This window comes from Poromitra crassiceps (genome assembly GCF_964638095.1).
Source record: "Poromitra crassiceps genome assembly, chromosome: 14".
NCBI classification, from domain to species: domain Eukaryota; kingdom Metazoa; phylum Chordata; class Actinopteri; order Beryciformes; family Melamphaidae; genus Poromitra; species Poromitra crassiceps.
This window is the reverse complement of record NC_139633.1, coordinates 20,891,745-20,904,082: the sequence shown is the minus strand read 5'-3', so window position 1 is coordinate 20,904,082 and position 12,338 is coordinate 20,891,745. Positions and strand designations below refer to the sequence as shown.

The window sequence follows — 12,338 nt, the reverse complement described above, 5'->3', positions numbered from 1 at the left end:
GGAGATATATACGTCAATAACGTCACCACTCAAAGGACGAACACGGAAATTCTCTTTCCCTCACCTGGTTCAGCCAGTTCAGCCCGGGGTAATCAGTGCACACATCCAACAACAGTCCAGGTTGAGTGCTGACGTGACGTGGAAGCCTATGCGACAGTGTGTAGTTCTGGATTAGCTTAGCTCGAGCATTTTACTTCTAGGGCTCGCATTTACGCTACAAAACTCATGAAAGTGGTCCTCGTGTGAAGATTATCCCGCTGAACCATGGTTCGCGTTTGATTAAACTTGCGTTGCCCACAGACATTATTTGAAGCATCGCACCAAAAACCGATTCAAAAATCCCATAGACAGAAACAGTGAAGAACCAGGAAGTTCGGGACTTCCGCATTCAGCCTACAAAAATACGTCATCCCTGGGGCTCTCTATTTTGCAGCATTCTTAGACATGACTCAGCTCACCTCTGGCCACACCCATACGACAGATGCCCACAACAAATGGTTTATGCCCCCAAACATCATGGAAAAGCAAATTTCACAGTGGTTTGGGTTTGTACATGCAGGGTCACACTGTCTGATAATGTATAATATTTATTCGCTGCTTTGATGCCTGGATTTCTCCAATATTATAGTAGGTCATATGTCAACATTTTATTCCTTACTCTTTTGCTGTCTGCACCGACTGAGACTGCCACCAAATTGCACCCATTTCAAACGAGATAATTGTTTATTTCCCATTTATTAGGACTAGTGTACTGTTGCTCAGTCAAAGAGGTCAGTGATGGTACTGCAGCTGGCAGCCGCACCTTTCGATGGGTATCGAAGGTTCATGTAACTAGTTCAGTCTGAAAAAGACCTTAACCAGTGTATATGTGCCACACAGCTTGCATTGTAATTTTACACAGCAGCTCAAGATGTGCGGTGTGCTTCATCACACATCACAAATTCAAATTAATGGACACCTTGCAGCCAATCAGAATCGAGTATTCACCCGGACCATGGTATAACATGAGGTAATGACTATACCTGCCCAGAAGGTGGAGCCAACTCTGCATTCTCGCATTTGAGGTAGCACCATTTCAATTATTTGAATTAGGCCTACTTTGATGACTGAAATAGATGCTTTTGAAATGTACAAATATTTCTCATCTGTTTGGGCCAGTTTATTTGCAAATTCCTCAAAAACATCAAAACAAGCATTTTCAAATACAAATAATTAAATAGTAGCTGTGTTTGACCCAGTTTGTGTGGTTCAGCAGCAGAGTTCTTATCACCCAGCTGATCATTAACATGAAATGAGACGTGTGACCTCTTGAGCAGCGGATAGAGCTGGAACATGAATACTGTGCAAAAGACACTGCTCATAACAATATCACATCTTGTGATAATGTAGAGAACAAAGACACTGCTCATAACAATATCACATCTTGTGATAATGTAGAGAACAAAGACACTGCTCATAACAATATCACATCTTGTGATAATGTAGAGAACAAAGACACTGCTCATAACAATATCACATCTTGTGATAATGTAGGGGACACACAGTGAAAACGTACAGGAAAAAAGTTTTTACTGGAAAAAAAAACTATGGTCATTTTTAGCTCTTATAATTTTATAGCATATGATTGTATAAACATGAACATACATGGACATCAATGAATATCTGTTACATAATGTTTAAAATACATCTACTCCTCTTTTAGCAGGTGAGAGTCAAATGTTTTTAAGAGGTTAAAATCTTGTTTTCACGTTTACATCAGTCAAAGGTTGACATACAGTGTTAAGTCATAAAAGCTAAAATATAAACAAAGACAATTAGAAATACTCAATTTTAATTCTGAATTAACATTTTTAAATGGACTCGTCCATTCATAGCTGAGACTGAAACTTCAGTGGTCTTGAATGACCTGACGTGCTTGCATAAATTCTACCTGGTGAATCAAAACAATGATACGTACAATTTAGTATGAGGTTTTGACGATGATGCCCCCACACAGTACAACAAAACCATACTGCCTCCCAGCACATGACAAGTTGTTAACGTAGGGTTGAATGGAAGTGCAGTGATTTCGTCTCTGAGCGTCCAGCATCGTGGGTGTGGATCGGGGTACAGCGGTGAGGGTGAGGTGGGCGGGGGGAGTGTGGGGGTTACCGGGGTTCATGGTCGGAAGGGCCTCCCCCATCGTCTCTTCGAGTGCTTTAGTGTCGTTAGTGGAGGAGGCATCTGGGGGCCGTTCAGTGGTTGTTGGTGTCGATTAGACTAGAGACGGTCAGGTGGAGACAGCTGGACAGGGCTTAGCTGGCTGTCCGTGGCAAGTGAGGTGGTGTTGATGGAGGGACTGGGGGGGAAGTGGGTGGTCACAGCCTGTAGTCCCCATGGAGATGACTAGTCGGGATGGTTATTGGGTGGTATACCACCGTGGAGGGACCGGCCGGTGGGGGGGGGGTCAGCGATGAGGAAGTCACTACCTCCTCCCAACAGCAGGGGGCTGCCTTAAGAGTTCTTGGCCACCATCTTCATAGTGATGGTCTTCACCTCTGAGTACTCCTTCAAGCCGCTTTCTCCCCTGAAAACACACAACGGGTAATACTGTAAGTGCCAAGGCCGATTTACACAGCACCACTGAAATGTAGTGTTTAGACTGCTGCAGACTTTTGGACTAGAAGTGTAGAAATATTGTAATGTCCTCTTACATAAAGATTTATATTAAGCAATTTTGGCAAGTGGAGTTTCAAAGCACATAGTCAATATTAGTAATATCTTGTGTATATTTAGTGGGCCAACAACTAAAAGTCATACTCACAATTCACGTCCATTGCCAGACATTTTATAACCTCCAAATGGACACTGTGTGCTCAGGGCATTGAAGCAGTTTATCCTAGGAAATACACAAAACATAGATCATTCTTCTGCATTTGATTTAAGCATTTGAGTTGTGGTTTGTTTAGTTATCGTATAATATTGCACAATGATTTTGTCAATAGTGTTACATCTGTGTTCAGTTAAAATATATAACTAATTCCTAGAGGAAAGCAATATCCTAAATATGATCTCTTCCTTGCATTTACTTCTAGACAGATTCTCTCTCTCTCTTCTCTCTCTCTCTCTCTCTCTCTCTCTCTCTCTATATATATATACACACACACACACACACACACACACACACACACACACACACACACACACACACACACACACACACACACACACACACACACACACACACACAGTATATACTGTATTACTGTATGTGTGTGTGTGTGTGTGTGTGTGTGTGTGTGTGTGTGTATATATATGTACAGTATGTGTATATATACAGTATACACACATATATACATATATACATATACATATACACATACATACATACATACATACATACATACATACATACTTGTGAACTTCTGCTCCTGAGAATCAAGCCTTGGATTGTCTTATTCTGCTATATCATGTTTCTCACTTAGCTCTTTCTTTTTTCCTCACATTTTAATATGTACTTAAGTCTCTAATAGATAATTAAGCATAATAATAATATATCTCAGATATTGCTCAGCAATATGTGAGTGTAGCCATCTACAAATGAGATATGCTTTTCTTATTTGTCTTGAGCACTTTGTACAGTACAGATGTATGTTCTCATGTGCATCTCCTTATTGCTCAGCAGGGCTGTTCAGGAGAAACAATTCAGATGTTCAGATATGCTATATTTCTCCAGAGATACAGACAAAGCGATATGAAGGAACAGATCTTTCCTAGGGGTTGTTTATCTAAGAGTACATCATCACATCAGGCAGCATTCGGGAAATTTGACCCATCCCCCTGCTTGAAACCCTCTGGAACTGAAGGCAGATAAACTTGAATTTGCAGTAACATTTAGAATGCAACGCTTTTATCAATAGAAAAAGTTCTGCAGAAGAAATGTGAAGTTGCCTATAAGCAAAGTGAAGAGCAGAGACTGGGCCAGCTTTGGGCCCAGGCTAGTGAGGGGAAAGTGAGAAACTGCAGGTAAATTAGCAGTTCTGACCCAAGCCAACAGAGTGAAGTCTAATCAGGAGATGAAACGTATGACTAGATATGAAACAAAGGACTCGGCTGCATCGCTGGTGCTAAACATATCTTTCTGAATCTTAAGATGATACCGGACCAAACTTACCACACAGTGCCAGCCTGCATGGCTGTGGATATGGTCATGGCCTTGTTGATGTCATTGGTGAATACAGCAGCAACCAAGCCATAATCCGAGTTGTTGGCTCTTATAATCACCTCGTCAATAGTTTTGAACTTCATGATCTGCTGTACTGGTCCAAAAATCTGTAAATAGACAAAAATACACTGGGCGTTTACACATTGTTACATTAGTCATATACAGGAGGAGGGAGGGTGTGACGCCACAAACCAATGATGTTGCATTACATTCGTAGCTATTAATTCTTTGTCAGTCATTGTCCACTATCTTCGTACCTCCTCTTTGGCGATGCGCATATCGTCCTTCACATTCGAGAAAACGGTGGGCTCGATGTAGAACCCTTTCAGGCCCAGAGCTTTGCCTCCACACTCCAGCTTGGCTCCTTCGCTGATGCCACTCTGGATAAACTCCAACACACGATTCTGATGCTCCTGACTGATCTGTGGGAGGAGAGATGAGAGATAGGATGTGAGAGCCGGGGGAAGAGAGGAGAGAGATGAAGAGGGAGATAGAGAAAGACAGAGAAATTTCGGAGTGAAAGATGAAAGAGAGAAGAGAGAAAAGGGTGGAAAGAGGGAGTAATGGAGAGAAAGAAAACAGAATTGATGCTCAACAAAATACAAATTCTAAACAACTGGGTGTTTTCATGATGATAACATTGTTGTTGTTCTCCAGCCAGTCCTCACAAGGAAAACAACAACGTTGGGAGCATAACCAGGAAGTAGCGGTGACCTCTGGCGGTCTTTAGCGTAATGTCAGTGTGATATTGAAATACCTCACTGACACCTATGGGTGAAGGGGTGGGATTGGCGTATCACTTGCTCGGTTTTGCTCATGTCGTTTTGGGGTCATTGGAAAGGGACTTATTGTGTGGTTTGGGTATGAGGAGGACGTGCTGCGTTCTCACCTGTGGACCCTGCTCAGTAGTGGGGTCGAAGGGGTTGCCGACTGTTCTCCTCTTGGCCCTCTCCACGCTGCGCCGAACAAACTCCTCGTAGATCGGCTCTTCCACGTAGATACGAGAGCCTGCCGTGCAGCACTGGCCTGCGTTGAAGAACACTCCCTGGTGGGCCTGTTCTACAGCCAGATCCACTGAAGAACAGGGTTCAAACAACGGGTTTTAGTTCATTAACAGCTACATTGTACATACATACATGCATACATACATACATTGTACATAGCTTGTTCATTAAAAAAAAACAGCTTTATCGAAAGCAGTATTAAACTACCGGTAATTAATATAAAATAAATCCCTCAAGTCTTACATGGGATTAATGCTAAATAAAAAACTACCATTATCTCCATTTGGTTCATATTAACTTCATTTAGTACTAAACTGTAGTGCGTACACAACTGTGTAATACATGAAGTATTCTCTTGTGTAGTTATTTAAACAAGATCTCCCCCACACGGTTATAGGCGCTATTCTCTGTGCAAATCTGATACCTGACACCTGAGAGACAGGACCCCGCCGTTGCGCACGAGGGGTTAACGGAGCCCCGTGATTTATGGGTCTCGGCTGAAGCGGCCCGACTGAGGCAGGTTCCATTCTCCTGATTTACAGGCCTCAGGGAGCCCCTCTCACGGCTGCTGAAAGCATTTGAAAGCCGTGGCACCCCCAGTTTGCCGAGCCACTTAAGAGTTTTACATGAAACGCATCCATCCCCTCGTTTTCAGAGCACAACAAAGCACGGCAGGAGTGTCAGTCCATGTATGTGCGTCCACTTTCTCAGATTGACCTTCCTAACAATACGACACGCAACTCAACAAAACACTCTTTGATAGACGTTAAGTCCAACGCTCTGGGGGGAAGGCTATGAGCTGAACCAGCAGCCACAAACACCTGTGTCCATCTGGTGGACCACCAATTAAGGGTGACAGGTAAATGGAACAACGAATAAAAAAAAACAGTGACAGAAAACTTACAATCGGCATCTGCAAATATGATGTTGGGATTCTTTCCTCCCAGCTCCAGCGTCACTCTCTTCAGGTTACTCTTCCCAGCTGCTTCTTGGATCAGCTTGCCAACCTGGGGAGGAAGCAGAGCTGGGGTTTACTCACAGAGACGCAGGCCCGTGGCCAGATCAGTAAATCAGCTGGAGCCATTAAATCGCTTCAGAGGTTGGTTAGCTCCAAACAGAGAATGCCCCGGTAGGCCAGCTGAAACATGAGTTCTGCAAACACACAGACTGAATATCTATTACAGGGTTTTGGACGAGGCAACAGGAAAATAAAGCGCTGAACAGCATCTTACGTCTAATGAAGGGCAGGAAGAAGAAGCGACCACAAGTTGTGTGGGTGGGTGAACAGTGATGATAGTAGATTGCTCTTGCGAGCCGAGAGAGGGGGAGTTGGTTTCATTTAAAAGGGGTCTGGCGTGTCAATATGGAAGAGAACTGCGGACTTGGTGTGGTTCCTCTCAACACCCCTATTTCCCAATTCCTTCCTTATGGAGAGTGATGATATCACATAACCCCAAAGCTTCAGACACAACGGAGATATTTAGGAACAGCATTCCTCGTGCCGTGGCATGAGATTACTGAGAAAACATATCACTCATGAGAATGATTTGAAGCTACGCAGCTGGTATCACATGTTTTATTGATGGAACATGGCCATTGCTCTGTAAAAACGAGAGGGTGCTCGGTAGAGTGCATACCTCCATGAGAGGGTACTCGGTAGAGTGCATACCTCCGCCAACCTTTCTACAAAGTATTCTTCGGATTCACTGTTACGTGAATCCGTTTGGAAGTTGGTTGCGTCTTAAAATGTATTTGTATTAAGGCGCTCCGGCTGGGGCAAGTCCTTGTTTTGCAGGAACTTCTTCAATCAACACGTCATTATCATGATAGGAACGGGGTGATCTATCAAGATATAATAATAAAAATTCTTGAGACAGGTAAAACTGCATTGGAAATGAACTCACCTCGTTGGCAATTTAACAAAACCAGATTTTAAGACTGGATAATAGGATAAATGACTTGTTAAGATGGACATCTCTTTGCAGCGTATCTCTTAACACCATGGGATGCCCACTTCCAATAGATAACACGCCTGAGAAACCCAATAGGCATCCCTCATAACCCTACACAAACAAGCATTGATCTTCCTGTTACTCATACTGCCTGTTTGGTTTTCCGAGAGAGAGCGAAGGACAGGATAGAGGGGGGGAAATGTCTTTCTATGGCCGACCAAAAACAAAACCCACCTCCAACATGGAAAAGAGAGAGCAAGACTCATCTTCTCTCACTCTCCTCTAATGTCGGTGTCTCTCAAAGATACTGGTAGAATAGAATAGAATAGAATAGAATAGACTAGAATAGAATAGAATAGAATAGATTTGTATCGTGATAGAGCTAGTGATAATACTAGTATTAGTGATCATGATAGTGATAGTGATAGTGATAGTGACAGCTGTCTTTCTGTCTTGGATCAGAGACACAGAGAGGCTGAGTCAGTGACTCAGGGAGGTTAGTGTGTGTTTACTCAGGGGTGATCAGAGACACAGAGAGGCTGAGTCAGTGACTCAGGGAGGTTAGTGTGTGTTTGCTCAGGGGTGATCAGAGACACAGAGAGGCTGAGTCAGGGAGACTAGCGTGTGTTTTTACTCAGGGGTGAGGAGAACATGCTGGGTGTGTGGGAGGATGAGGATGAGTTGTGGTCCTAGCATCCACCTGTAGCTACAGCGGCACCTTCCAGCCTGTGAGGAGATGCTGCATCCGCTCCCCCCCCCCCCCCCCCCCTCCCTCCGACTGCTACTACAGCACAGTGACTCACTGTCTGGGCATCGACAGCCTCTTACAGCACGGGCTCATTCAACTCTGTTAATTGACTCCAGATCACAGGAAACAACAGAAAAACTAGTAAAAAAAAAACTAGGCCACTCGCAAAGGAAATGTTCACTCAACGCAGATGATAAAACGAGGAAGATGTTTGTGTTAGAAGGTGGGTGGGTGTGTGTGTGTGTGTGTGTGTGTGTGTGTGTGTGTGTGTGTGTGTGTGTGTGTGTGTGTGTGTGTGTGTGAAAGAGAGATAGAGGCAGTGTGACAGAGGGAGGGCACATGTGCTATTTTATACTGTGTTGTAGAATCACAATAAAGAAACTCGAAAAATAATTAAGTGGGATATTCAAGATCATTTGGCGGCACAGACCAATAAATGTGCTTTTCCTTGTCACTTTGATGAGTTTGTTGATTCAGTCACTTGTCGTGTTTATGAACACTTGAGAGGATTTCTACATCACATTATAGCCTATCACCCGCACATTCCTGTTGGAGATATTGGAATGCAAACTGTATGATTTAAAAAAGAATCACCGGTCCCTCAATCTGGAATTCACTCAAGCCTCAAATTAAGAGGAATATATCTCATCCATGGTTTCAGTGTTTTGCTTTGGTTACTGTGTCTGTTTCACTGGCGGTAATTTATGACGTCTACCTGTGTGTGCTTATCGAAGGTTGTTCACAGTCCATATATACACCCTGCTGAATTAGTACCCCTCTCTTCTGACGCAGCACCAGAGTCCAAACAGATTTACTGTAAACCTGCAGGCTATTTCAAGCCTCACGTCAAACCTGGCTCATTTACTGAAGATACATGTGAAATACAGGCTGGTCACATCAAAACATAAATCCTACATAAGGATTGCTGTACGTGCTTTTACAGTACGGAGGGGGTTTCGTTTGTGGTTAGAAATAACAGATGTTTATAAAAACGATCATCTGCAGAAATGGAATCTGCTGTCACTCTGGCCGTTCCCAGCGGCTTGAGGAATGCAGTGTGACCACAACACCTCAGAGCGCTCAACACCTAACATGGTATGTCCTTGATGAGTTGGCTTTCCAATAACTTCTTCCCAGCTCTTTGACGCCACAAGCATTTCTCCCGTGTGTGTGTGTGTGTGTGTCCTGATGGTAAGTTCAGTGAAGGCACAGTGGAGGTACATAGAGAGCCAAAGTGAAACGTCACTTCCTGCTTTCTCCCTGTACCAGCGCTGCGAAAAATATGAATGGCGGTGGACGGAGAATAAGGTCACTTTTTTATTTGATCCCGTTTGAATTGTGCCACGGGGTGCCAACGCTAATTTTGTCAATTTAAAACATAACTTTGCATGTCAAGAGAGTCGCAGTTTGTCGCTAAACTGTTGCACTAGAAGTTATAAATCAGAAAGACTACATGCACTGTCGCCTAAGTGACGTCACTTTCTCTACCGGCAAAGCTGAAGACCGGCGACATGCCACGAGCTTCCACGAGCGATGTCGTTTTTATACGAAACTAACCCCGACGACAAACTGTGACTTTCTTGACATGCAGAGTTATGTTTTAAATTGACAAAATTAGTGTTGGCACCCCGTGGCACAATTCAAACGGGATCAAAAAAGTTACCTTATTCTCTGTCCACCGCCATTCATATTTTTCGCCGGCGCTGGTACAGGAAGAAAGCAGGAAGTGACGTTTCACTTTGGCTCTCTATTACTGTACTTAGTACATCAGAGGGAAGACAGACTGTCAGAGAGATGTTTGTATGTTGATGGTGTGTGGAGATGTTTGTATGTTGATGGTGTGTGGAGATGTTTGTATGTTGATGGTGTGTGGAGATGTTTGTATGTTGATGGTGTGTGGAGATGTTTGTATGCTGTTGACGGTGTGTGGAGATGTGTGTATGCTGTTGATGGTGTGTGGAGATGTTTGTATGTTGATGGTGTGTGGAGATGTTTGTATGCTGTTGACGGTGTGTGGAGATGTGTGTATGCTGTTGATGGTGTGGAGATGTTTGTATGTTGATGGTGTGTGGAGATGTTTGTATGCTGTTGACGGTGTGTGGAGATGTGTGTATGTTGACGGTGTGTGGAGATGTGTGTATGCTGTTGATGGTGTGTGGAGATGTTTGTATGTTGATGGTGTGTGGAGATGTGTGTATGCTGTTGACGGTGTGTGGAGATGTTTGTATGTTGATGGTGTGTGGAGATGTGTGTATGTTGATGGTGTGTGGAGATGTGTGTATGCTGTTGACGGTGTGTGGAGATGTGTGTATGCTGTTGATGGTGTGTGGAGATGTTTGTATATTGATGGTGTGTGGAGATGTGTGTATGCTGTTGACGGTGTGTGGAGATGTTTGTATGTTGATGGTGTGTGGAGATGTGTGTATGCTGTTGACGGTGTGTGGAGATGTGTGTATGCTGTTGATGATGTGTGGAGATGTTTGTATGTTGATGGTGTGTGGAGATGTGTGTATGCTGTTGACGGTGTGTGGAGATGTTTGTATGTTGATGGTGTGTGGAGATGTGTGTATGCTGTTGACGGTGTGTGGAGATGTTTGTATTTTGATGGTGTGTGGAGATGTGTGTATGTTGATGGTGTGTGGAGATGTGTGTATGTTGATGGTGTGTGGAGATGTGTGTATGTTGATGGTGTGTGGAGATGTTTGTATTTTGATGGTGTGTGGAGATGTGTGTATGTTGATGGTGTGTGGAGATGTGTGTATGTTGATGGTGTGTGGAGATGTGTGTATTTTGATGGTGTGTGGAGATGTGTGTATGTTGATGGTGTGTGGAGATGTGTGTATGCTGTTGACGGTGTGTGGAGATGTGTGTATGCTGTTGACGGTGTGTGGAGATGTGTGTATGCTGTTGATGGTGTGTGGTGTTGACGCTGTGACGGTGTTGACGGTGCGCGCGCACGTGCTCTGCGATAACCTTGTTGCTCCCTGGCATGACGGGAGTAATGACAGGGCACGCAGCTTATATAAGACCCCATTTGTTTGTCATTTAGACTTCAATACAGGCACAGAATGTCCCCTCTAATCACACAGCCTGGCCCTTATGCTCTGCACATGTTGGTCACTGGTGTCACTTTGGTCCGCCGACAAAGGCGACTGCTGATCGGAGCCACTTTATTGGGGGAAATTACCTCAGTTGATCCTGTGAACGCCACTTTGTCGATGCCCATGTGCGAAGCGATCGCAGCTCCTGCCGTTGGCCCGAATCCCGGCAAAATATTGATGACTCCCGGCGGAAAGCCGGCCTGTCAAAACAATAGGAGAGGAAACAAGCGTTAGCGGGGACGACAGCCGAGCCAAGCAAAACCACAGGCAGTGTGGGGGAATCCGGACCCAACCCAACCTCCCCTACCAGCAGAGCCAGAGGATGGATAGAACATCAAAAAGACGAGGGCGAGAGACACAAAGTCTCCAGAAAGGGGCGAGGCCCGAGACAGTCCAGGGAGAAGACATGGAGGATGTGGACAGTGGGAGCTGTGTGACATGATTGAGTTTCTCCACTACTCCAGTACTATGTGTGTGACACTGCACTGTTCCTATTGTGTTTGACGTGTTCATGATTGCTACACAGGCAATGAGCTGTGAGAGTACATGCACCGTACAGGGGGGGGGTTGGGGGACGTTTATTTTGAAATTCAGCTTTCATGCGTGAGATATTATGTTTACACTGGGGAACGATGTTAGCTATAGTAAATCTGCTTTTTTCCCCACACATTAGCCTATTGTCTTTACTGTACATCGTCATATTGCTGGGAGAGAGACAAGACCCACACACACGTCAAAGTAACGTATCGTTTTCGCCGAGGAGACGTATTTTATAATTAGTCAATGCGTAGATCCCATGGAATGCTATGCAAGCTACGCCTCCCATAGGGTCTGACTTGTCGGGCTACACTGCTCATATTCTGTTCAATGTATTCATGATTTTAACCCTATGGTGCACTTGACTTCTTTTTTTCTGACCCCCCCCCCCCCCCCCCCATTTTCTCCCCAGTTCTACTTGGCACACACATGCTTCCTCCGATGCATGTGCAGTAGTTGCCAGCCGCTTCTTTTCACGTGACAGCGGGGAGCTTCACTGGCAGGACGTAGCACGTTGGGAGGATCACGCTATTCCCGCCAGTTCCCTTGCGCCCTGAACAGGCTGACCAGAGGAGGCGCTAGTGCAGCGACCAGGACACCCTCCAGCTTCCCACCGGCAGACACAGCCAATCGTGCCTGTATGCATGCCCGACCAAGCCGGAGGTAACACGGGGGCGCGAACCTGCGACCCTTGTGTTGGTATGCAGGGAATCTACCGCTACACTACCCGGACGCCCGTGAACTTGACTTCTGCACCGCATGCCTGTCACTACTCATAATATATATATTATT

At 44.7% G+C, this 12,338-nt stretch overlaps 1 protein-coding gene across 1 annotated transcript in view; it reads right to left on the bottom strand.

The window, feature by feature from the left end:
• Window positions 1–1,448: 1,448 nt before the first annotated feature.
• The window catches only part of aldh1a2 (aldehyde dehydrogenase 1 family, member A2), a gene marked incomplete at its 5' end in the record, with an annotated part of 27,142 nt that continues 16,252 nt past the window's right edge, over window positions 1,449–12,338 (bottom strand). Inside the window, 7 exons of the mRNA XM_083651071.1 lie at window positions 1,449–2,566; window positions 2,804–2,878; window positions 4,154–4,311; window positions 4,462–4,626; window positions 5,094–5,278; window positions 6,113–6,215; window positions 11,096–11,209. Coding sequence (XP_083507197.1) covers window positions 2,494–2,566; window positions 2,804–2,878; window positions 4,154–4,311; window positions 4,462–4,626; window positions 5,094–5,278; window positions 6,113–6,215; window positions 11,096–11,209 — 873 coding nt within the window. The 3' untranslated portion in view covers window positions 1,449–2,493. The remainder of the gene's footprint in view (window positions 2,567–2,803; window positions 2,879–4,153; window positions 4,312–4,461; window positions 4,627–5,093; window positions 5,279–6,112; window positions 6,216–11,095; window positions 11,210–12,338) is intronic.